The sequence below is a fragment of the Rhinolophus ferrumequinum genome, chromosome 5, assembly GCF_004115265.2.
Source record: "Rhinolophus ferrumequinum isolate MPI-CBG mRhiFer1 chromosome 5, mRhiFer1_v1.p, whole genome shotgun sequence".
Taxonomy (NCBI): Eukaryota; Metazoa; Chordata; class Mammalia; order Chiroptera; family Rhinolophidae; genus Rhinolophus; species Rhinolophus ferrumequinum.
In genome coordinates, this window is record NC_046288.1 from 53,915,869 (window position 1) to 53,942,555 (window position 26,687).

General features: G+C 33.7%; 1 protein-coding gene across 2 annotated transcripts in view; it reads right to left on the bottom strand.

The window, feature by feature from the left end:
- Positions 1–26,687, bottom strand: part of CENPE (centromere protein E) — a 65,113-nt gene that overhangs the window by 33,916 nt on the left and 4,510 nt on the right. For both annotated transcript variants that reach the window (XM_033106799.1, XM_033106798.1), the window contains exons 5-24: positions 26,277–26,396; positions 25,777–25,858; positions 25,548–25,615; positions 25,407–25,472; positions 21,847–21,898; positions 20,262–20,349; positions 19,750–19,879; positions 18,516–18,635; positions 17,501–17,659; positions 13,744–13,891; positions 12,992–13,080; positions 9,962–10,129; positions 6,259–6,333; positions 5,922–6,041; positions 4,535–4,657; positions 4,286–4,451; positions 3,631–3,785; positions 3,103–3,417; positions 2,720–2,992; positions 2,402–2,560 (exon numbers count right to left, since the gene is read on the bottom strand). In XM_033106799.1, coding sequence (XP_032962690.1) covers positions 2,402–2,560; positions 2,720–2,992; positions 3,103–3,417; positions 3,631–3,785; positions 4,286–4,451; positions 4,535–4,657; positions 5,922–6,041; positions 6,259–6,333; positions 9,962–10,129; positions 12,992–13,080; positions 13,744–13,891; positions 17,501–17,659; positions 18,516–18,635; positions 19,750–19,879; positions 20,262–20,349; positions 21,847–21,898; positions 25,407–25,472; positions 25,548–25,615; positions 25,777–25,858; positions 26,277–26,396 — 2,676 coding nt within the window. The remainder of the gene's footprint in view (positions 1–2,401; positions 2,561–2,719; positions 2,993–3,102; positions 3,418–3,630; positions 3,786–4,285; positions 4,452–4,534; positions 4,658–5,921; positions 6,042–6,258; positions 6,334–9,961; positions 10,130–12,991; positions 13,081–13,743; positions 13,892–17,500; positions 17,660–18,515; positions 18,636–19,749; positions 19,880–20,261; positions 20,350–21,846; positions 21,899–25,406; positions 25,473–25,547; positions 25,616–25,776; positions 25,859–26,276; positions 26,397–26,687) is intronic.

A 26,687-nucleotide genomic window follows, 5' to 3' on the forward strand; every position in this document is an offset into this window, starting at 1 on the left:
ACATTCAGCGCCATGTTGACCACATATGTTTTAAACAGTTTTTACAATAATCTATACTTACGTTAGAAAAAATTTGAAAAAGAGAAAACTATCACCCAATGTCACCAATTTCACACAACCATTCTTAGAATTCCAGAGTATTTCCTTTCACAGTTTTTTCCATTAAATATTTTAAACATACCAATTATAATGAATTTACATATATAGAGTTCTTCAAATTATAATTTTTAGTAGTTGCTTTGTTCTCTAGAGTGGATATGGACAAACCGTACTTTATTAAGCTCCCCTCTTATTGTTGGCAATATGCACAAGCTTCTGACAATAGTGAGCACTGAGCAAATTATGTGAGAAATTAAGGTGGGGAACACATAGTCTGTCAGATACCACAGTTCAGAACCTGGCCATCTCTACTGTTAAGCATAATAAAAGAATGCACACAAAGACAAGGCAGATTGAGACAAAGTGTTTTGTCATGATACACAAGGTACATTTCAAAACTGAACACAGCCTAAGAAGTATTTCAGCCACCACGGTTAGGAGTAAAATCTAATAGATCTAATTATTAAAGAAAAAAGTTCTGTCCTTTATATGAGAATAAGCTTACTAATTACAAAGGTCAAAATTTCTGTTGAGACACACTAGATAAACTGCATTTCCAGAGAGACACATCAAGCAGAATTGCAAACGGTGATTCATGAGAGACCTATTAGTGCAGCTCTGTGGTGGCCAGATGAACAGAGGGGCCCCTGGAAATCCCCAGACCCACTCCTTTATCTACATGCGGATTCGAGCAGGAACATGATGTAAGACCAAGCTGATCTCAGCCTTCTATCCCAGATTCCAGGACCTCTGATGAACAGAGAATCCCCAGTCAGATCCTTTTATTGAAATGGATGCTTCAGCATGAACTTAATACTCCAGGACCCAGCTGGTCCCAGTGAGTGTATGTCTTCCCTCACTTCTCCTCTATTGCCTCCTTCTCATGGGGCCCTCTGATTGCATTGTGCACATATTTAAAAGCAGCTATTGATTGTTGCTCTTATTTTCAAAAATTTATTTAGAAAAACCTTCCCCTCATGAAAGTGGAAATAGGAAATTTCAAATCAAGATCAAGTGCCTTTGGCCATTGGTTGATCCAAATTATAGATAAGCTGAGAACACACGATATAGAGGAAGTGAAAATGTTTTTCTAGGAGAGAAGGACTGAAGCTTAGGGAGAGAGAAAGACGAAGCTCCTTTGCTAAGGCAGAAATATTGTGTAAATGGGAAAAAGCAGCTCATTATTTACAGTTTTCGGATACAAATGTATATAGAGACTTATTTACATTAGTTGGATCTTAATTACACTGAAGTGTGGACTGGTTTTAATTTAATAATGTATCCTAAAGATTTTTGTTTGCACATGTCTACTTTTTAAAAAAACATATGAGTGTACAAAACCCAGTTGTGTTTCTATACATTAACAATGAACAATTCAAAAAGGAAATTGAGAAAACAATTCCATTTACAATAGCATCAAAAAGAATAAACTACTAAGGAATAAACTTCACCAAGAAGTCAAAGGCGTATATGCAGAAAACTATAATACATTCCTGAAATAAATTAAGGAAGACACAAATAAATGGAAAGATATTTCATGTTCATGAATTGAAAGACTTAATATTGTTAAAATGTCAGTACCACCCAAAGTGATCTACAGATTCCTATGAAAATCGAACTGTTTTTTATAGAAATAGAAACATCTATCCTAAAATTCATATGGAATCTTAAAGGACTCTAAATAGCAAAAACAATCTTGGAAAAGAACAACATTGGAGGTCTTAGACATCCTGATTTCAAAACCTACCACAGAGCTATAGTAATCAAAACAGTGCAGTACTGGCATAAAAACAGACATACAGATAATGGAATAGAACAGAGTACCCGGAAATAAACCTTTGCATATATGGCCAACTGATCTTAGATGAGGATGCCAAACCACTCAATGGGAAAAGACAATTTTTTCAACAAATGATGTTGGTAAATCTGGATATCCACACGCAAGAGAATGAAGTTGGGCCCTTACATTACATCATATACAAAGATCAACTCAAAATGGATCAAGAACCTAAAATATTAAGAGCTAAAACTGTAAAACTCTAAGAAGGAAACATGGGGAAAAGCTTTGTGACACGGGTCTTGGCAATGATTTCTTGGATGTGACACCAGAAGCACAGGCAACAAAAGTAAATGCAGATAAATTGAACTAAACCAAAAGTAAAAATTTCTGTGCATCAAAGGACAGAGTGAAAAAGCAACCACGGAATGAGAGAAAATATCTGCAAATCTACAACTGATAAAGGGTTAATATCCAGAATACATAAAGAACTACTATAACTCAACAACAAAAAACCCTCTTTACCTCTTCTTGAAATTCATCCTTAGTTTCTCCTATGTTTTCCTCTACATGTAAATTCTTGGAAGTTTCCTCAGAAATTTTCATTTTCAGCGTGTTAATAGTTTCTTGGTGTTGCTTCAAAGATTCGAGAGCATTTCGTAATTGTTCTTGGGTGTCTATATTCTTTGTCAGAGAAATACAAAACCATTTCCATTAGAATAAGGTAAAAAACAATGAAAATAATCTTATAGTTTCTACTTGATCATAAATAATAAATGATGGCTCCTATAATGTTTTTAAAGAGGCTCTGAGTTTTCAAAGTTTAATCAGTCAGAACCTTACCATGTTTACAGTATCCTGAATGTCACTTTTGAGTTGGTTTCTCTCAATTTGCAGGCTCTCTTGGAGTTGTTTTAGATCATCCTTTTCTTGGATTAAGGTTGTTACTTCTTCTAAGGTTTGTTGAAGCTTCTCAGTAATCAATGTTTTCTCTCTTTCTACAGTTTGCAGCCTAGAGTCTCTATTTCCTAATTGTTCCTTCAGCTCTTCCACTTCATCTAACCTTTCTTGATTCTCAGTGGTTTTCTGCTGAAGTTCCTGAGTTTTGTGAGAAAGCTGAAAATAAGAAACAGTAAATGTAAAAAGCAGAACATTCTATGGCATATATATGGAAGCCAAACCCCAGAAACTAAAGATCATTTCCCTAAAGAGCATCTTGTACCAACCTCTGTTGTTAAAGCATCCAAACTTAAACCAAGTTTTTGAGCTTCTTTAGAGAGATTTTCTATTTCCTGGTTTAGTCTTGCATTCTCCTCAAGGACCGTGTTATACCTTTCCTCAAATTCAGTATGATGATTTTTAAAATCTTGGAATTCTTTATCAGTGCTTTTATAATTCAACTGGGTAGTTGCTAGGTCATCTTTAGTTTTCTCAATTTCTTCAAGTAAATCTTGAATTCTACTCTCTTTATGAACTACTTCAGAAAATAATTTGTCTTTTTCTGATGTTATTAGATATAGCTCTTCAGATTTATCATTTATCTATGGAAAAAATAAAACAGCTATGTTAGTAATATGTGATCTACTTAAGCAGTTTTCAGGAAAGAACTTTCTCTGCAAAAAAATAAGACTTTGAAATTAAGCAAAGATTTGACTAAGGAAAGGCAATACAATTATTGTCACATCTCTATAACAATATATTATCCTGTTTAACTTTACCTTCAGAATAAGAGTTATTTGCTTAAAAATGTTTACCTCTTTCTTTAGCATTTCTATTTCTGAGGGTAAAGATTTCAATTCAGAGAGCAAATTAACTTCTTTATGCAAAGCTTCATTTACTTCAATTTCTTTATTTAGTTCTTTCTGGAGGTCTGTAATCTTTCTTTCCAATTCCAAATTACAGAGTAAATCTAGGAAATTTTTGGCAAATTAAATAAAACAGCATGCAGATATTGGATTAATCTAAATTACATACATAGCTTTTTAATCAGATTATATAAAATGTATTTCAAAAAGAGCCAATATTGATAAACAGCTAATCTAATTGTTAATACGTAGTTTTTTAAAACATAAGTTTTAGGTATACAACATTATAATTTGATACCTGTATACACTACAAAGTGATCACCCCCCAAAAGTTTAGTTTTCCATGCCATACATATTAATAGTTCTTGAATCACCTTTTTCAAGGTCAGGCGCATTTTATTTGAGAAATAATTTTTAAACCCTTATGATTTGAAGTCCATGGAAACGTAAATACTGATACAAATGATATTGAAAGTTAAGATTAAGCTATTAAAAAAATCAGAGAACGTATTTTTAATCACCAGAATATAGTTGCAAAATCCTTTAGGTACATTTCTACAGAAAGTAAGATTTACAAATAGGTAAGTCTGAAATTAAAAAATACCTTTTGGAACTTTGCCATCTAAAAGGGAGGTGAGTTTTGTTATTTCATTAAAGGAAGATTGTAATTCTTTCATCAGATCAACTTTCATTTTCTCTTTTGCGTCCAACTGGCTTTTATATAACTGATTATCATTTTCCATTTGCTTGCATATACTTGCAAGTTCTTTCTATTGAGAGAAATATTGCAGATTCACAAAAATATACTGATCATTACAACTGCTTTGTTATAAATATTACAAAAATCACTTACCATTTTCTCTTTCAGCTCCAGATTTTCACTTCTAAGAAAGGCTGATTCTCTCTTGGAATCAAGGGCTACAGTTTCAGCATCAACCAGAGTCTGTTTCATTTGTTTTAGGTCTGTAGTGTTTTCCTATACACACGACAAAAAGGATTTAGTGAAATCTGACTTTCCTCGAGTTGGAAAAGATTAACACATTGTTGCTCAGCTAGCCTATTAAATGTTCCTATGTATATTTTATTTTAAGTTATTCTCCCCAAAACACGACAGGCAAGTAGTTAATAGTTAAAAGTAAGGCTATTATGTCACAAATTGAAAAGAAAAACAAACAATCCAATAGAAAAATAGAGAAAAGACATGAATAGGCACTTCAGAGAACAGCAAATGCAAATGACCAATAAATATATGAAAAAAATCAGTCTCCTTTTTCAAGAGAAGTGGCATTTTAACATGATTTTAGCTTACATGAATTCAACCATATGTCCTTGGTAAAACATTAATGCACGAATGAATAAATGAATGAATGACATGAATAAAGAGTAATATATAAACAACAATTTTTAAAAATAACCATTTTTGAACTTATCAATAGATACTCCAGGATTACATAAAAGTAACTTTCTTACCCACAGCCTCAGAACAATGAGAATACTTTTAAAAGAATCATTTGTCATTAATACAAGGTAATAAGAAGTACTCTGAAAAACTCAAATGAAAACAAAAGAACATCAGAGACTAATATTAAAAAAATTCAAGCTGGAAATTGTTGCCTTTTTAAAAAGGGTGTTAAAAACTACAATCAAACTGACACTTTCTTGAAGTAATCAGATAGACTGACACAAATAAAAAAAAAACTCAACAATTTCACTATGAGATTCAATGCTATTTAATGACCTGATCTTATACCAACTAAGTCATTAGTTTCTGAAAAAATATTCACCAAACTGTTAAAATAGTTAAATTATGAGAATGCACTAATCTCATTAATGACATTTATCAAATCATGCTCAAATATGTATGTCTTATAGTTCTAGATATCATCAATAACACAAGTGCTCACCTGATACTGACTATTCACCTGTGTCTGTCTGTATTTGTATAAAACAATTGAAAAAAATTTAACATTTTTTGAATTACTAATTTTTAATGGAAACTCATCCCTAACTTATTTATCTTCACTCAGAAGATGACATCCTCAACTCTCTATGAATGATTCTTTATTGGTAAAATGGCAATATTCCTAATATAATCCCTCTCTCATAGGGTCATTGATAAGATTAAATACTGTATGTAAAAAAATTAGGACAATATATATACTGCATTTGCTATGAGGATGAGGATGATGGTATACTATAAACAACAATATGATTCATAACAAAATAAACCTGGTTTTTACCGATGAGTATGACAAATCCATTTTCATACTTTCTGACTTCTGAGAGTCTATGGATTTCTGTAGCTCCTTAATCTGTTCTTCCTTTTCTCTAAGCAGATCTACTTTTGAACTTAGCTCATTCTAAAAGAATCAAAGGAAAGTAAAACATAATTTAATTTAATTTCAATTCTAAGGGAGTAAAAAGAAATATTTAACAGTTTAACTTGGTAGCTAGTAAAATTCCAAATGTTGAAGTTTGAAAAAAATCGAATTCCTTTTATTTTTGAAATCATGTTCAATTACATATATTTTATAGTTCTAGTTCCTTATTAGTAGAAATACCAACATAAATGCTCACCTCAAGATCTTGATTATACACTTCTGCATGCTTAACTAAATTCTTTAAGTTCGAAATTTCATGAATTAGTTGCATCTGTAAGAGCATGTGAACAGGCAACAGAGCAAACCAATAGTTAATAAAGCAAAAAACAACAAAAAAAAAGTATTGAATCACCCAATACAGTAAAAAGGGACTGAGAGATCAATTATTCAAGCTACTATAACAGAGCACCTCATTATTTAAAAGTATAAGAAAACCCCAAAACCAAACCTAATCAACCAAACAAAAAATTCCCCAACTCCACAAAACATGCAAATAAGAAAAAACCCTCAGCATGACCCAGAAAACAGTTATGTCATCTGTTAATAAAGCTACAAAAACATAAAAAGCAAATTAGCATGCATCACTTGGAAGAGATAAAGTGGTATTCAAGCTTATAAAAAAACGCATACTTTTAATAGATTTTTCTTTTGGGTAAGTTAAGTGCAGACGTGTATTTATCCTGTATTTTTTCTTCCCGTAAATTATCTATGTGGCTTTACAGTGGCATACTTTTCAATGAGTTGTGATTTGGAATTTAGGTTTCGATTAGGGTAGTTACATTGTATCTTTACAATATTATTACTGTTCACCAAAGCTACAGAGATATGTACAGAATTATCAACTATTACCTTGTTGGTTTATTTTATAGGAATGTTGGAAAGATGATGTTATTGTTTCATATTGTTAAACTGTCTAAAACTATAAAGAATATTTGTAAAGATACAAGTATTTCTAATAAAGTTTTCTTTCTAACAAAATATATGTAGCATTAAATATTTGGGTACCAGCAAGTTTTGTGTTCGAAACAAGTAAACTACAATTTACCAAAGATAAACATATTTTCCCTTAGAATTAATCTTCATAATCAGATGAGTCCTTAAAGAGCAAAAGCAAATTCCAGTAGAATGTAAGGGACTTACAAAAATAGCATCTTATTTAAATAATATTTTCTGGATGTTTAATTCCGTACTAACTAGTCTTAGATTTCAGACTAGTACTTATTTTAGGTCAGAATCATTCAATAGAAATATAACGTGAGCAAAATCTGTATTCAAAATTTTCTATTAGCCACATTAAAAAAAGTAAAAAGAAACAGGTAGAGTTAATTTTAATAGAGTTTATCTAACTTATGCAAAATATTATTTCTTCATGTAATCAATATTAAAAATTATTAAAATATTTGACTTTTGTTTTTACTTGAGTCAATTCAGATCATCCCTATTTCAAGTGCTCAGTTGTGATTAGTGGCTACCCGATCGTTCAGCAAAGTTTTAGACATTTGTATTGGTTATCATTTAAATTGATTATAATTTAAATTAGCTTTATCTTTTATCTTTTCTTCCCTGTTTCTAACCTTTGTGCAAGAAAACTAACTGCCAGTTTCTAACTTTTGTGCAAGAACAGCACATTTATTATACCAATAAGGAAGAACTAAATAATCAATCTTAATTTTTGAAAACATTTAGAAAGAAAAATTCTCCAACTTTCCATTTGAAACAGCACTTTGTTGAACGTATTGGAAACAGGAAAAGATTAAGTAACTTCTGCAAAGATCCGAGTGTAACCTTCCAATGATGTATTGTTTAAGATGCTCAGCACAAAGAGAAAGTGTATAATATGATCAAAAGTTAACCCATAACTACATAAGAAAATATTACAGATTTCAACTATAATTTGCAGCAGGTGAAATATTTAACTTAAGACAAAATTCTGCAAGTTGTGAAAATAATAAAATTAAATACATCATGGTAAAGTAGGTAGAGGTTTGAAATTTCTCTTGTTCTCTGAATTGTTTATTCTTCCCTCCAAAATTACTGTTACTATGTTACTATGTTACTATACTACTATGGTCCCACTTGAAAATTATCCACAGCTTTGGTGATTTTTGATAAAATCCTTAGGGAAACTAGGGCACATGTCCTAAGGCCATAATATGCTTTCATTCCTTTTTTGTTAAACTTTTCCCCAAAGTGTATGTTTTGGAACATATTTTACTATATGCACATACACTTAGGTTTTTAGTTTAACATGGAATGGATATTATAAAACTGTCTTTGAATAGAATAAGTTTTATTACTTAATCTTTTAGGTTACCTTACAGAACCGAGAATTTCAATTTGTGTTCAAGTAAAACTGAATAGTATTATTTTCCCCCTTGATTGTGGTTAAAAAGGAAAAAAAAAATAGGGATGTGATATTCAAGTCATATATTCTGTGTTATTTTGTAATCTTTTTGCATGTGACTAAATTCAGTGAGCTTCAGTTTTTATTATTAATTAAATACATAAATGATGGAAGAAAAAATGAGAGAAATTATTGTTACATATATGCCCACAGTTAATTTAATGTCATATTATTTATAACAAGAAATATACAAAAAAATTAGATGACATTTTGGAGTTAGAAAGGACCTTGGCAAGCACCTGATCTAACCTCAAGAGTGAAGACATACAGGAAGTAGACCTTGATTTTCTCAAGACCTTGCCGATAATACACACCAGGATTGAATTTGTGGTGAGCTAGTCAGCAGCAAAACTGGGGATTAAATCCAGAGTTTGGCTCCAGAGACCAAGACACTAGGCCACTCCCTTTCAATAAAACCCGGTTTTATTGCTTGAAGTCCAATATTCTTTTCATGATATTTTGCATTTAGTTAATAGGCAAATTTTAAAACAAGTTAAATGAAACTCTGGAAAACTTACAGATTTTTGCTTCTCAGGCTATAATACCTGTGAAATGTAGGAGTTACTTTAATTTGTAGATAGAATGGAAATAATAGTCTTGGTACAGAATTCTTTTTTCCTTTTAAAAAGGAAAAGAGGGTGAGAAACTAAACAATGATTCTGAGGAAAAAGGATTGTGTCCCTTTGGGCTATCTGTATAGAAATCTGAGAAGTATCTGTAAATTAACTCACACTTTAACTACACCAAAACACTGGCTCTTATTTTTGGGGGGCTTTATGGATCATTTCACAAATCTGATACCAGTTATGGATTCTTGTTCCAGAAAAATGAATACACATTCAAAAATTCTGCAAAAACATCGTAGTGTCGAAGAACTCTACGTTAAGGACTCTCTGCACTAAGAAATTTCTTGAATCTTTTGGACAATTTGAGTCCCCAAAGTCTCAAGGTCTCTAGATTATGTTCTCTTGACATGTAGCCCAATATATACTTTAAAATGTAAGTGATCTGTCTCATTTCTAAAAATTTCATTAAAAGTATTTAGTATTAGTTATACTAATTTTCACAATAATTCTCTTATATGGAAAAAGAAAGGTGCAAAATTAGCTTCCCCAGCTATTCTAATAATGTTCTATTAGGAATATATTTTCTAAAGAAAACAAAATCCATTAATATGCAGTATCATTAATATGCAGAAAACATTCAGCTGGATGTAAAAATTTCTTCAACACAAATCCATCAATAGGCAGATTCACTAACCTTCCCAAAGATGTTTTTAATCCCTTCTTCCTCTTGTGCATAAGCACAAGTGAAACAAATGATTTAACTATTTTAAAGATAATATAAATGAATTATTTCTTAAATTCTCTAAACTGTGTATACATATGGAAAATAGTTGGATCCTCAATTTCAACCTTACAAATAAGTATCTATAGGAGAATGGAACTTCTTACAAAACTGTTGTTCTACTTTAGTTTCACATTTCCATCTTTACCTCTTGATCTTTTTCTGCTTTTCTTTCTAGTGCCTCAAATTCATCCAAATCATTTTTTTCTTTTAATTTTATTTCCATTTCTTCATTTTCTCTTCGTAGTTTTTCATAGTCTAATACCAGATTATCATAGTTAGCACGAAGTGAATTCAACTCACTTTCTAAGTTTTCCTATTGTAAACAAAACCAGATTATTTAAGTTAGAGAGAATTCAAATGATACACTCTTTTTTTCCTTAACTAAAATTTGGGTTAGTCAAATAATTAATTTAACCTTGAATCATTTGTTGGTTTAGGCCACTTTCTTTTTCAATATCACCCTAGTAGTCTAATTTGATCCATAGTAAAATAAAGCGTTTGCATTTTGGTAAACTAGCTAACTTAGAATAGAAGTAGACTATTGTGAAAGGGGTAGAATTAAAAAAAAAAAATCATATAAACAAATGATCCGCCTATGCCTGACTGGAAAAGCTTAGTCAGCAATAGGAGGTAGGGTGCATAATGGGAAGTCCATTTTACCACAGGTCCTTAAGCTCCTTAGTAATGAAGCTAATAATTTACTTCATTTGTCTGACTCCTGTTTTAGTTCTCAGAAGGCTCTGATTTTAGGAAGTAAAACAGGTATTATTTATTGATCTCTAAAATGCTAATGGCTGCTAGATTTTATCATACTCAACAGAGACCTGTTTCTGTTTTCTACACTGCAATGAAAAAGAGATAAACCAAGTTAAAAACAACAAAAAACCCTAAACAAAAACTAAACTAATGCTGGGGATTTTCCCAAAACAACAAACTTCTAGAGGTATGTTTTAGGGACACAAAAGCACTTTACCTATAATGCTTAACTAATTAGAACTAACTATAGTGGTTAATAATTCCTCCAAATCGCTGCAATTTTATTCCAAAATTAAAATAAAGCTTTCTTTAACAATTACATATATAAAACTATACGTATTACTTCGAACATTAGCAGCCTAGAAAGTAAATATGGAATCTAAATTTACTAAGATATTCACTACAGAATTCCTTATTTCTAAAGTTGTGGTTTTTATTTACATTTCTCTGATGATTAGTGAGGTTGAGCATCTTTTCATATGTCTATTGACCATCTGTATGTCCTCTTTGAAAAAATGCTTCTTCATGTCCTCTACCCAGTTTTAGAATTGGGTTGTTTGCTTTTTTGGTGTTGAATTGTATGAGATTTTTATAAATTTTGGATATTAAGCCCTTATCAGATGTATCATTGGCAAGTATCTTCTCCCATTCAGTAGGATGTCTTTTTGTTTTGTTGATGGTTTCCTTTGCTGTGAAAAAACTTTTTAGTTTGATGTAGAGGACATACAGATGACCAACAGACATATGAAAAGATAATCAACATCACTGATCATCAGAGAAATGCAAATTAAAACCACAATGAGCTAACACCTCACACCTGTAAGAATGGTTATCATTAATAAATCAACAATGGCTATCATTAATAAATAAACAAACAACAAGGATGTGGCAAGGATGTGGAGAAAATGGAACCCTCGTGCACTGATGCGATTGCAAATTGATGCAGCCACTATGGAAAACAGTATGGAGGTTCCTCAAAAAATTAAAACTAGAACTACCTTATGACTCAGCAATTCCACTCCTGGGTATTTATGCAAAGAAATCTAAAACACTAATTCAAAAAAATATGTGCATTCCTTTTATGGCAGCACTATTCACAATAGCCAAGATATGGAAAACAGGGGTGGCCGGTTAGCTCAGTTGGTTAGAGCATGGTGCTAACAACACCAAGGTTGCCAATTCGATCCCAGCATGGGTCACTGGGAGCTGCGCCCTCCTTAAAAAAAAAAAAAAAAAAAAAAAAAAGATGGAAAACAACCAAAATGCCCATCCATAGACGACTGGATAAAGAAATTGTGGTGCATTTATACAACAGAGTATTATTCTGCCATAAAAAACAATAAAATCTTACCATTTGTAACATGGATGGACCTAGAAGATAGTATACTAAATGAAATAAGTCAGACTGAGAAAGACAAATACCGTATGATCTCACTTATTTGTGGAATCTAAAGAACAGAATAAACGAGCAAACAAAACAAATAGACACAGAGACACAGATTAAAAACCTGATGGTTGCTAGAGGGAGAGGGTTTGGGGTATGGGGGAGAAAGTGAAGGGATTAGAAGGTACAAATTGGTAGTCACAAAGTAGTCACGGGGATGTGAAATACAATGTGGGGAATATAAACAATAATGTTGTGCAGATCATGTAGGGCGCCAGATGGGCACTGGACTGATAAGGGAGATCACTTCATAGATTGTGTAGCTGCCTGACCAATACGCTGTACACCTGAAGCTGATGTAGAATAATACTGAATGTCAACTATAATTAAATATATAGTATATATGCATATAGTCATGGGATATAAAGTACAGCATAGGGAATACAGTCAATGGTATTGTAACAGCTACATAAGATGTCAGAGGGGCAGTAGATTTGGGGGGTGTTATCAATTTGTGAGGTGTGTAAATGTCTAATCATTACATTGTTTTGTACACATGAAACTAATATAAAAAAAGAAATATAAATATATTAAAAATAATAAAAAAATTAAAAAAATAAAGTTGTGATAAGACCATACACATTTACTTTATTTTCCATTATTATTTGGCAATCTTACCCCTTTCTCATGTATAATTCTACGATATGCCTGAGACTTTGGACACTTTTAATATCAGCCGTTTTTACCCTTAGGATATTGCCCAAGGCAAAATAAAAAGAAAAATCATAGATTCCAAGATCTGTTGATAAAGAACCAGAAGCAAACATTTAGCTATTACCATATACCTGTTTTATAAAGTTTTTAGCTTCCCTCTGATGGCACAGTTGTCAACTGAGAGTGTAACCAGTGGGGGAAGCCTTAATTAGAACCAAACTGTTACTGAAATTAAGTAAGAGGTAGTAATGTGCTACAATAGTAAAGACTAATAACAAACACATTTTTAAAAGAGTAAAAGGATAATGTTTTGTAAGTTACCTGACTTAGTAGCTTTGTTGCTGGATTCCACTCTATCTCAGTTAATGTATCAAGAGTGTTACTGAAAACATCAGCCTCTGAACAGACAGCTATAATTCAGGAAGAAAGAAATTTATTCATAAACATGTTATTAAGTTTCCTAAAACTCAAATTAAAGATTTTTTAAAAAATTCTGATCAGTGGTAATAAGCTGGAATTAGCTAATATGTGCTCACAGTACAATTGCCAAGAGTACATTAACAGATGTGATCACTTATTGTGTAAATTAAGATCACTGGCTAGAGTAAGTGATAAAATATAGGATCCTTAATACAACATAGGTAAAAAGGACAAACTCTGAATTTGAGAGTTGGTCAATGTAAGTTTTAAAATGCCCCTAAAAAAATCCTTAAAATGTTATTAGAGACATAGTTTTGAAATATTTTCCTATAAATGCTATCCTTTCAAGATTAGCAAAGTTTAAGGTAGATGATATATGGATACTAATTTAATTGGATAATGATTAGAACAAAAAAAAATAATAAAAATATGTCTTAAGTGTTTTAATGACAGTGCATTATTCTTAAGAGATCTGCAAATAGAAAACTTCATGAACTTTCCTATATTATTTATTTTTATCATTACCTCCATTATAATTACATCTAAAACACACAAGTTTTATTTAAATGTGTTTTATCATATTAATGGAGTTATAAGTAGTCACCCTTTGTAGAGCTGCTTTGATAATTAAAAGGAGTTGAAAAAGCACTCACATTCATCAATTTCTCCTACTGAAGTTACAGAAGACTTATGCTTTTTTATTGTTACATTCATTGGCATACTAAATTCATTTACATAGCTTGACTCCTTCATTTTGTTAATTTTGCCAGGGCACCAAGTGACTCTTCGTTTTATTTTAGCCTAAAGAGGAAAAAAAATCAAAATGACCTCACCCAGATCTGGGCTCAAACATAATAAAAACAAGGGAACTAGTTTTCATTTTTAAAAATAACTGACTTGGCAGAATTCTTATTAAGCCTAGCTTAGTATCTTATCATTTTAAGGACATACTGAGATTAGAAAAAAACATACTTGAACTTTTCAAATCAGTGTTTAACCCCCTAATAAACCTGATAAAACTATTTAAATTTCACTTTTTATTTGGCTCTTTACTTACAAGCTTTTCTAGGACTTAATTGAAAGAAATCAGTTAACTCACAATCCTTATAGTACTCTGCTGTTATAAAAAAGGCACAGCTGCTGCCGCCTCCACCAGTTACCAAAAGCACTTTCAGGTACGCCCCCGCTTTAATGGGAAGGAACAGACAGGTAGCTCACGTGAATTTCCTTCAGCAGGTACATCTTGTCATGGGGCCTGCATGATGCCAATTCTCTTCCAATTTGGTGAAGCCGTTGCCTCCATCAGTGCTCCTAACCTCATTCATTCCTGTCTCCCTTGGGATCTCGCTCCCTCAGGTATCTGTTCACCTTTGTCTTCACTCCCTGCTCCCTGCTCTCAGACTACGAATGCTCAAGTCTGTTTCCTTTTGATTGTTTTTAAAAACAAACTCTTGACTCCTTCTCTCTAATTACCGTTTTCTTTTGGTTTCTACACTGTCTTCTTCCTTATCCCTTCAGGGACTCCTCTGTGTCGTCGTTCGTATCCCACTCAGCTACCTGTCCTCACCACTCACTCCACTTTGCTGGTTTCTCTTCCTCTGCTCACCTCCTGTTTGTGTTTTTCCATATTTCAGTTACCATTCTCCTCTTGTCCCTCTACTAGTACAAGCATTATCTCATCTTATTTGACCCTCTCAACAATCCTTTATCACCACATCCATTTTATAGAAAAACGGAAAACGGGGGTCCAGAACGTTTGGAGGAGTTGTGTACAATCATACTCCCAAATAGTGGCGGAGCCCATGTCTGTCAGTTCTGAGCCTATCCACTAGCCATTCCACTGCATCACCTCTCAAGATTATCTATACAATGCAGATATTTGTATAATGCAGATATGTATTTGTATAACTGCATGTTTTCATGCCTCTACTACATAACACCTTTCTGCTTGAAATGACACCGCCTGCTTGCAAAAGCCTAGTCTTATAAATCCTCGAATCCAGTGACGTTCAGCTCAACTCCACTTGTTCCCCAACCCTCTCCTGGACCTTGTGATTAGTCTGAAACTTATAAACTTAAACCTCTTGCTCTAACCACAGTTCCTATCCTTCCACTTCATTGATTCAGTTAACCCCATTTTAGTTATTTGGCTTACGAGGGACCTCTATTCCCTTGATCCGCTACTTTCTTCTTACTAGCTCCCTCTTGGTTCTCATCCCACTCATTCCATCATCTTAGATTCCATAGATGATCACTTCAATCATGTTTTTGGGTCAACAGCCTCAAATTATTTGACCCGTTCTCTGTTCCCCACACCTATTCCAACACAGTGTACACTCAGCTGTATTTCACCCCCTCCAGAGCCTTTAGCCTCCTGAACGCTGTCAGAGCCACACAGCCCAAGGACTGGCTGCCAACACAACCTGGGTCCTTAATGCTGCCCGGTCAGAAGACTCCTCTCCCCAATGTGCTTTCTTTTCCATTCCTTACAAAGGCTAACCTATTTCCAACCCTTAGCATGTCTATGAACTTGTCTCTACCATCTCCCGCCATTACAGCAGAAAAATGAAACCACCTATTTCACAAAGAAAATATATGCTAATCTTATGAAAGCATTACTTATACTGACGCCTATCTTTTCCTCTCTCCTTGTTAAAATGAAGAGATCTTTCTCCCTCAAGGCCAGACCCTTCTGCTGTATTTAAGATCCCATCCCTTTGGGCCATCTCAGCCCAATGCAAAGTAGCTTTCACTCCCAACATAACTCAAATTGCTTTTGCAAATGAGCATCTTGTTTCTAAATCCAAAACAATTTTGTCTATATATCTTATGTAACTTCTCAGCAGAATGTGACACCACTACCTCTCTGAAATAGTCTCTTCCTCTCGTTACCACACTCACCTGGTTTCCTTAATTCTAGGGCAATCTTGGGCTCCTTTAGGGATTCTTTTCTGCCTTTATTTACAAAGTTGTTAGGTATTTCTTGGGATTTTGCCTTTGGCCCTCTGTTCTTTTCCTTCTCAACATGCTCCCAAAGCAAGCTCATCCATTCCCAAGACTTGTTTGAATCTAAAGTAGTTAATGCCAAAATGGATATCTCCATCTCATAGCTTTCACCTGATTATCATACATTTGCATTTTTAACTGTCTGACACCTTAAACTGGAGATGTCCCAAATCAATACTGAGCAGCTCCACTGCTCTTCGTTCGGTATTCCTCAACGAATACTGCTACCCGCTTCCCAGTCAGCCTGGAAATGCTTGAAAGTCATTCTGGAAACCTCCTTCTTCCTTTTCCTGCCCCCCACATCTAAACAATCACAAAGTCCTGTTGAGTCTACCTCCCAAAGAGATCTTCAATTTATCCCTGTTTTCCACCTCCAGAGCCACAGTCCTTAGAGGCCCAATCAATCTTAAGTGCACAGCTTTCTAAAATGCAATTCTGATTATGTTAACTACAGGGCTTTCCCTGTCCTTAGCATAATGCAATGTTCAAATCCTTCAGTGTGCTTTAAAATGTCCCTGCCACCAGAACATGTTAAGTCAAAGAAACATGTTTTTTTCACAACTTCTGTACATGTAGATGTCTTCCTGAACCACTCTTCCCTATACCTTCCATTGGGTTATTTCCTACTCATCACTCAGTCGACATGTAGTTCTTGAGTGTCTTTGATATACCTAGTATGGTGATTTGAACATAATGTCTATTAATCAGAACCGTAATAGCATATGTTTATTGAGGATTTGCTAGGTAGAATATTAAGCACATTCTATATTACTTAATTCTCACATCAATCTTATGAGGTGGGGATTAAGCTATCTCACAGAGTAGAAAACTGCAGCTAAGTGTATTTAAGAAATTGCTCAAAGTCAAGAGTTAGGAACCGACAGAACTGGAATTCAAATCCAAGCAGTCCAGCTCCAGAGGCCCTTCTCTTAACCATGACGCCATCATACCCCCAAAATATCTGCTGGATACATAAATCCCCACTCTAGTAAAAAAGCACAAACTGGAAGCCAGAATTTTGATCACTATGTTGATTTATACTCTAGGTCAATTTTCCTGAGATTAGTATTTGTTTCTTTAAATAGAAAATATTCCCACATGTTCCAGACACCTGTGGTTCCCAATCATCTAATCAATTCCATTAGAATTTAAGAAGCACATTTCAAATCAATTCCTTGACTATATTCCAGACTTCCTGAACTTGAATTTCTACCTGTGGGAATCAGGGATGGGTATTTTCAACAAACCTCTTAGGTGGTGTTGATGTTTATACATCAACACAAAAGTTGGGGGTTTCTTGAATATACTATGTCAAACGATAAGAAACGCATAACTATAAACATACAAGAACACCAATTCTATTCTCTATATACCAAGTTTAAGCTGTCAACTTTTAAATTGTACCTTTAATTCCTGTTGTGATGTGAGGGAAGAGGACGTTACCAGCATCCGCGTTAAATTTTGAATTTTCTCAATCTGCACTTTTTGAAGCAAATCTTTTTCTTCCAAAAGTTGGGCCAATTGGTCTTTTTCCATTGCCTGGGCCCGAGTCTCTAAGGAAACCTACAGAATATAATATTAGACTATATTAATGATAAATATTGCTAGGTTTTAAAACCTTGAAAGTATCTTAAAAAGATATAAATTTTTTGTGAACCATAAAATACTAATGTTATTGAAATAAAATACCCTATCTGCAGAAAACCAATATATAGTTACCATAACAATTTCTCAAACTGATAATAAAGTAAAATATGCATTTCTTCCCATGTCCATATTCTGCATGCCATGTGTAAGATTATAACAATGCTGTTAAAGCAATTCTATTAATTGTCTAAAAATATATAACAGGCAGAGAAGTCAGAAAAGCAGAGACCTGAATACCTATAGCAAAGAACGAGATGTTCTTACAAGACTATCCCATATTTTAGCTAATTTTTAAAAAGATCATTAAAATGTAAGATTTTTACAAAATAGGGGACCCTGATTGTTAAAACAAATAAATTACAATAACAAGTGATTATGTTATTTTATATTTTATTAGATTGCTATTGTAGGGCTAGAAAAGGAATTCAAGATGATGTAAAACTACAAAAAGTTTTAAGTAACCATACATGGTCTCTGTTTTTAACTTCATTCCCTATTTATTTGAGATAATTTTTAAAAAGTATTTCTACTTGGCCCATTTAAAAATCTCAAATTTTGCCCTTTGGAAATGAGAAACAAAATCTAAAATAATTTCAAGAAACCAAATCTTTCAGTTTATAGTAAATTAAGCTAAAACTTTTATGAGTTGATTTCTTCTTAGTTGAAAATGCAGAACTCAGGTACCGATGATTTAAGTCTCTGAGCATTTAGGCAGATTTCAATTCTATATCTGTCCCTATCCTTTCCTGAAAAATGCATGGTTCATTCATACCTCCTCTAATTGTTTCTTAAGATCCATTATTTCTTTTCTATATCGTTTCAGGAGAGCTTCATCACTTGATACCTCATTAACATAAGGAGTATTCTTCATATATTTAGCAGTGCTGGCAAACTGTAAAAAATATACAAGAGTGTTAAGTGCTCAAAATTGAAAAAATTATTTTTGTCCATAATATATAGGTTTCATGTAATTAAGTTTTGTAAATAAAAATCAATGCTCTTCCCAGGCGGCCTAATACGTTTGAACATAGAGCATTCTATGTTCCAGTAACAATACCTGTAACTTACCCTGGCTGTCAGTCTTCAGGACCGTCAACGAAATATCTTAAAGACAGATACTGACACAGGAACTACAAACATTGGCTTACAGAAATCCCATCTACCCCTCAGAGTCCAGTGCAAATGCTACCTCCACCTGAAGTATTACTTCCAGTCAAAACCATTACTCCTTTGAACTCTATCCTATGTATTAGCCACATAACTATTAATCAAGGCAATCAGGGTGGATGACAGGTCTTATCTTCCTTATCAGACTACATAGTCTGTGCAGCCAGGGACTCTACTTTCTATCTTTGTTTCTTTGACAGTACCCTGATCTAGTGCTCAATACTAGCTATTTAAAGCAATGTTTCTTAAGAGTATGAGTATCAGAAGTAACTTTATGTGGGTATATAATGAAGGTGACTATTAAATAACACAGAATCCTTCATTGAGAAAGCTATTCTATTGATATCTCTTAGTTTGCCTTTTTTTAAAAAACAGGAAAAAACAGAAAATGCAGTCCTTAGGCTCAGAGTCAAAGCAGGCAACAATAAACTAGCAGGAATTTAAGAATTATTTTGTTATACACATATACAAACACACACACACAATTTCTTGGGTCACACCTTCTACTTGTTGTCAATGATACCAGTTTTTCATTTATGGGACTGATATAAAGTTTTCTTTTATAATAAATTAAGTAAAAAAGAATGAGCTATTTCAAGAAAAATATCAAGTCAATTTCAGTAAAAGGGTTGGATGTGGCAAAAATTGTGGAGATGGGATATGAATGCTTAAGTTTGGGACAATTAAAAAATGCTATTTACTAGACAACACATTAATTTTATTTTAACAGGTATGTTATGCCAACTAAAAAAAAACCCTACAATTTATGTTAAGTAGGTATTTTTTTCTTCTAGATGATTTCCCCCCCATAATCAGTTGAGGAAAAAAATCAAACTCACCTGGAGAGTACTAAGGGTTTCATCAAAATACACTGGAGTAATTGTGCAGATAATACGCGTTTTGGCATTTCCTCCCAAGGAATTCTGGAGAATTCGTGTTAATTTGCTATCTCGATAATTTATGAAACCTCTTAGTGAGAAATGAGTTTGGGAAGAAAAAGAGTAAGAATTTTTATATAACAAAAATGATTTATTTTTAATGCAGAATCTTAAATTAGCTACAGTTCTAAAAATTAATTCTTTACAGGTTACAGGAGGCAGATCAAAACTACTAACTAAAAAATATTTAAAATAAGAAAGTAAATTTAGTTAGTCATGGTCATATGTGTAAGAAGCCACGCATGCTCTCAGAATCATTATAGCTTTTATATATATATATATGTACACACACACACACACACACACACACACATATGGAAGAAATCAGTACATTTGTCATTGAACTATTACAATTTTCAACCTAACGAAAAATGTAAGCCTTAATAGGTAAATGTACTATAGAATAAACTCACCCAACTTGTCCATCACTAAGTTTCTTGATCACTTGTCCCAAAATAAATAAGCTTCGATTTATATTACAGCCTTCTTTGAGTCGCACACCTGCATTTATTAAACAAATATGAAAATTAAAATTGACCTCTGTACTAGATTATGAAGTTGTTTACCAGTAAGTTAGAAGAGAAGTTAGAAATTAAAGAGTCAGATGCTACAGTCTATGCTTTGGATTAGATCTGAGCCCACATTTAATATCCATCTATAAAATGAATCAGAAAAGTCATTACCTGAGAGAAATAGCAAAAGGAAAAAGATAACCAAGAAAAGAAGCAGAGGGAGGAAAAGCCCATTTCCTAAGAGTCTCTCTAACTCCTCAGTTCAAATCTATTTTTTCCCAAATATCCAAAAATAAACAACTACAGACTTACAACCAAATTAGTTCCTATAGGTTTACAATCAAAAAAGTTCTCATTTTTAAATTGTTAATATGCTCATATGGCTCAAATATCACAGAAAGAAAAAGTACACTGAAAAAGCTCTCTCTCACGTTTATGCTTCATTCAACCAATTCCTGATCCTTTACCAGGAAAACTTTTATTAGTTTATTCTTCTAGAGATTTTTAGAAATATAAGTCCATATATATTCATTTCTCCCCTCTCTTTTTTACACAAATAGCAGCATATTAAAAAACCACTATTATGCACTCCTTTTTTTCACTTGGCAATATATCACATCAGTCAACATCGATCTTTTTCATTCTTTTTTATAGCATAGAATTTCATTGTATGAATGCATCAGAGTTAATTTACTTAGCATCCTGTTGAGGGACATGTAGGTTTTCTACCACGTATATAAAAAATACTGCAACAAATAATTTTGAACAGCTGTTGTTTCACAGGTGCATTATTCAACTATTGCTGTTAATATTGCTTCTTAATAAGCCAGCCTAAACCACCAAGCATTTAGTTCATGTTCATAGGTCTGAGGAGCCACCGGCTTGGTGGATACAGACCACACTCAGCTGAGAGTCTATGTCACCGTAGGAAATTAACACAGAAAGGCGGGTATCTTTATGAAGTTGAACCTGCCTATCTAAGGATATGTTTCCATTTGTTTCAGTATTTGGTTGTCCTTCAGGTCTGTTTTAAAGTTTTCTTTATTTTAGTCTTGTGTAATTTTTGTTGAGTTTCTTCCTCCGTATTACATCATTTAAGTCATTATTGTAAACGGCGTCTTTTTATAGATTAAATATTCTAACTGGTTGCTTGTATTATGAGTTATTAATGTCTGTATATTAATTTTGTACCCCATTACCTTTCTGAATTTCCTCACTAATTATGAAAATTTAGATGATTTTCATGGTACTCTCTTGAGCTTTCCAGATATATAATCCCATCAACTGCACAGTTTTTAATTGCTATTTTAGTAGCTGAAGTAGATAATTAGCTAGATACATGAAGCAGCTTTTTACATTAACGACTTCTATCATAAAATTATTATTGCCATTACTTTAGTAGTTTCTAAAATGCATGGCCGCACTTTTTATTCTGTAAAAGAACAGGAAAACATTCAGACCAACACATTGCATGAGTTTTCATTACCTTCAGCACCTGTTTGAGCAGCTCTTTCACTGCCTGCGAGATCAACGAAATTCTGAAAGATAGGTGAAAATAAACCTTTAGGAAGTGTAACTTGAAATAATAAAATCCAAACAATCTTAAGAACATTTTTAAATGCATGGTTTATCTGAATACCACATCTGTAGCCCTGTCTCCCACCCCACCGTCTAGGCCTTCCCTTTTCTGAGTCAAACTGATCTCTATACCTTGTTCCGTCTTTATAATGTATCCTCCATAATGCTGCCAGAATAAATTCTCTATTTCCTACACAAAGCTCAAAACCTTACCATGGTGAATATGATTCTTTATAATCTGGCACTTGTGTTGCTCTAGCCTTATACCTATCTATTACTTACTCTTAACTCTAGATGAACTACTCCCTATGCCCTAAACACCTCATGTGCTTCTACACTTCTAAACACAATCAATTGCCACTCCCTTTCAGTTAGTTTGAATGTTCTAATACGACCCTACTCTTTATTCAGGACCAAAGGCAAATGTTACAGCTTCAGAGCAGCTTTGCTAACTTTATCTTTCATCCCCCACACCATGAATGAATTGCTCTTTCAACTGTGCACCTAGGTGTTCAAAGATATGACATATTCTTAGGGGCTGAGCTAGTCATTTGTGTCTCTGAATACACTGTTGATTCTTTAAAAGCCTGGACCTCTCTTTCATTTCACAAATGCTGAAAAAAAGTGACCGACTGTATGTTAAGTGCTAGGGATACAGCAGTGAACTGGACAATATAAACTGCTCACATATAACATATTCTTCATGGGGTGGGATGAAGAGAGGAGGAAGTTGGAGGGAAGAGAAAAAGACAAACAGATAAGAAACATATGGTAAGTGTAACACAGATATTTAAGGAGAGTGCTGGAAGTGGGAAGAGGAAAAGACAGAGGTTCTTTGGATAGGGTGGTTGGGGAAGACCTCCCATTAAGCTAAGATTTGAAATGATAGAGAAGAGAGAGTCAACTATGCAAAGACCAAGGGAACAATACTCCAGAATAAAGAACAGCCAGTACACATACTCATAAAGCAGTAATGAGCTTTCTATTTCAAAAAATATAAAGGGCAACATGGCCGAGTTGGGTAAATAGAGATAAGACAAGACAGGGTAAACAAGAGCAAGAAGTCTGGATTTTCTAGCTGTAATGGGAAGCTATGAGAGGGCTTTAAGCAAGAGCGACATGTCTTGATTTAACTTTCTGAAGGATCAACTATGGCCCTTAGGTGGAGAATGGACTGGGGAGCGCCAAAAGTGGCAGCAGGGAGCCCAGTTAGGAGGCTGGTGCAGGAATCTGAGTGAGAGGATGGTGGCTTGCGCTAGGGAGGTAGCGCAGTGGAGAGAGTAATAGTGGAGGGATGTCCTCTTTATTTTTTAAATCTCAGAGCCCAGTACTGTGCTCACCACATGGTAAAAGCTCACTAAATATTCTTAATGCATTAAAATAAAGTCAGAGATTTATACTCAGAGAAGTCTAATCTTTCTTGTAGAGTATCTACTACAGATTACCTAGATACACAATGACAGGGCAAAGTGGTGATGAAGGCAGCATAAATTAAGGTATAAAGATGGGAACAAGCATTAGTGTTCAAAGACACTAAGAGGCCTAAGAAATCTATAAGAGAGAAGGTGCCCATGTGGAGTAGGAGGTAAAGTTAGCTTGGTCAAGAGTGGCCGGATCTTGTCTAAGGAAGTGACACAACAAAAGCCGTGCTTAATAACATTGGAAATCTGCATAACAAACAGAAGAAAGGAAGTCCAGAGTCATGGAAGCCAAGTCTGGGAGAATGGTAACAGTAACGTAAGAGAGATGAGAACCTAAATAAATATGACACCCACGAGAATGTTGAAAGATGGAATCAGTAAGAAACAGTGATAACTGGACAAAAGGGAAAGCAGAGAGTCAAAATGTCTTGGGTTTCCAGCCTACATGACTAGGACGATGCTGTAGTACTAGAAAAAAAGGAAGATTCACAATGACAGGAAGACATTAATTTGGTTTTAGATACGCTGAAGTTTGAGATAACAGTGAGACATACAATTATAATAATCTTTGGGAAGACATGAATTAGAATTCAGATACTCTAGATAAAATAAATATTTGGCCATCAGTAACAGAAACAAGAACAGAAAGGATGTCTGAGGGCAAGCACAGGATGTAAGAAAGGCCACAGAACATCTTGTATTTTTACTAGGAGGGTAGGAGACAAGAAGGCACAAAAGGGAAGAGAAAAGGCCCAGCTAAGAGAACCTGGATATTATCATCACAGAAAGGTCAAGAGACACTCAAAGGCCACCTCCAAAGAGCCAGGAAATGACTCTTTGGAAAAGACTTCTTCCCAAGAAGACACTAAGAGTCAGTAGGAAGGCTGGAAGGCTGACCAGATAGTATGTTTGGTTCCTAGATAGAGAATCAAATTATATGAGAAAAGTCACCAAATGGATCACTGAATATATCAAGAGTATTAGAGCTAACTTATTATGAGAAAAGTTGAAATCATAGTGAAATACTGCAGGCCAAGTTTGTAAATCAAAACAGAAGTTAGCTTTTGTGGGTTTTTTGTTGTTAAATCAAAGCAAGACTAGTCTTCTAAAATAAATTTTATTACTTGTACAATAAAACAACTGAGATGAACTAAAATGAGGTATTTAATTAAGACTCTGATTTTTCAAAATCTGAAAATGAACAAACATAGATTTTACTTTTTCCCTTAAAGTTTTCAAATCAAATACAGTAATCTTACATCACATCCCACATCAAGCGAAGGAATTTACACCTTGAAGACAGAGAATAAAGCAAAAATGGTAAGGAACAGGAAAGAAGCATGAAGAGAGAGAAATGATATATGTGCAGCGATGGGAGGTTTATTTATGTGGGAAGAAGAAATGTTTGCATAATGCTTATAGTCACTTATTCAACAAACAGGTACTGAATATAAACTATGCACAGTATGTTGGGGCTACAAAGATGAAGGAGATACCATTCTTCCCTTCAAGGGATTTATAGTAAAACACTGTGTTTAGAATATAATACATATTTTCTTATTATACTTAAGAATGAACTTGAATGTGATTTATTTTTAAACTGTCCCCCCTAGGCTTTTATCTTGCAAGTCTCAATTCTATTAGAATTGAGGTGAGACTAAGAAGACAAAACGCACCCTCCCACCACCAGATTCTAAGATGACTTTAACTCTTAAATGTGTATGAGAAACAAAAACAAAAACAAACCCCCCATTTTACCTCCCAACCCTCCTTCATTACTGGTTAGGAAAAGCCTCACATCCTACAGTCCTTATTTCTAAATTTTAGGAGATGCAGCCATAACATGATAGGAAGAAAGATCCTCTGAACTCTTCCTACATTTCAGCTAGTAATTTCATGCTACAGATGACACTAGTTATACTACCAATTTATAGATGGTTTTAACTATTTAGTTCAGTTAACAGTTCTTATGAAACCAAACATTCAGCAGCTGAATTAATTTTGCTTTGGCCCATATGGTACATCATCATGGTTTATCAATACTCACCAAATGGGACACCTTCACAGATCCTTCACAATTCGAAGGTTCACCTTTCTCTCTACTTTCCAAAATCTAGATGGAAAAAGCAACTTGTAGAAAAATTATTGCATTCTTAATTGGAAAGACCAAATAGAGAGAATTACCTACCATCCTAAAAATGGTATGAGAACGACTGCTTCTTTGATTCATTTTTGTAATTCCATAATGTCTGTTCTCTGTAAAAAATGAGTCATATTACAGCTCTGTGTATTAAAATCCAAAGGAAGGCACTAACCTTTATTTTAGCTTAAGAATGAAAAAAGTGTGATTTGAAGCCTAATTACATTCAATTGAAGTTTCTACAAGTGTTTTGAAGGAATACAAAACAAAGTCTTACTTTCTCCCTTTGTGATCCACTTCAAAGCCATTTCTGGTGTATAAACAACTTCTTCTGTGAGATCAGACACATACACATTCCTCTGAAACAAGTTTTAATTATGGGAAGAGCAGAGAAATAGAAGTCAATTAAAAGTGTGCATCTCAAAAAGCAGGTGCCAACCATAACAGAATTCAATTTAGAAGTTAAAAGTGCAAAATGGGAGCTACAGTATGAAAATAACAAGTAAACCTACAGTTTACTTCCTGTATCGAAGCTCACCAAATTCTAACCTGAAACTTCCATTTTGCTCTTTTAGGCACTTACGCCAAATTACTACAGCTGTCAATATTTAAGAACTATACATGTTGCTTAAAAGATGACCTCTATAAACGCTAAGAAAGAAAACAAAACAAGCGAACAATAAACAAACCATAGATACAGGAGACACTTTCAAAAATACAGAAACGCCAGGGAAATGTTCAAGAACAACAATCCCAATAGGTAAGTCTGCTACTCACACTGAAGTCTTCCCGAATTACTAAAGGCTTCATTTTCTGAGTGTTACAGAGTAAGTCTGTGATGGTTTCATTGTATATCTCCATGTAAGACACACGTAAGAGAAATTCCCTGTCAGGAAACTAAATAGAAAAAAAAAATACGTAAAAACATCAGAGATCATCCAGTTATGAAAACCTACTACTGAATGCCTAAGTGCTTAGAGTAAATATTAACATATTGTTTGAGAAATTATCTTGGTAAAACAAACAACAAAAAAAATCCCCCTATCGTTCTGGACTGACAATAATAAACACAAAAATATATAAGCAAAAGCACTGGTTTAGAAATAATGAAAGTATAGTATCATAGAATTAGCAGAGAGTGCCTAGTCCAACTCTATAAGCTCAAAATAAGACCCTATCAACAGATGT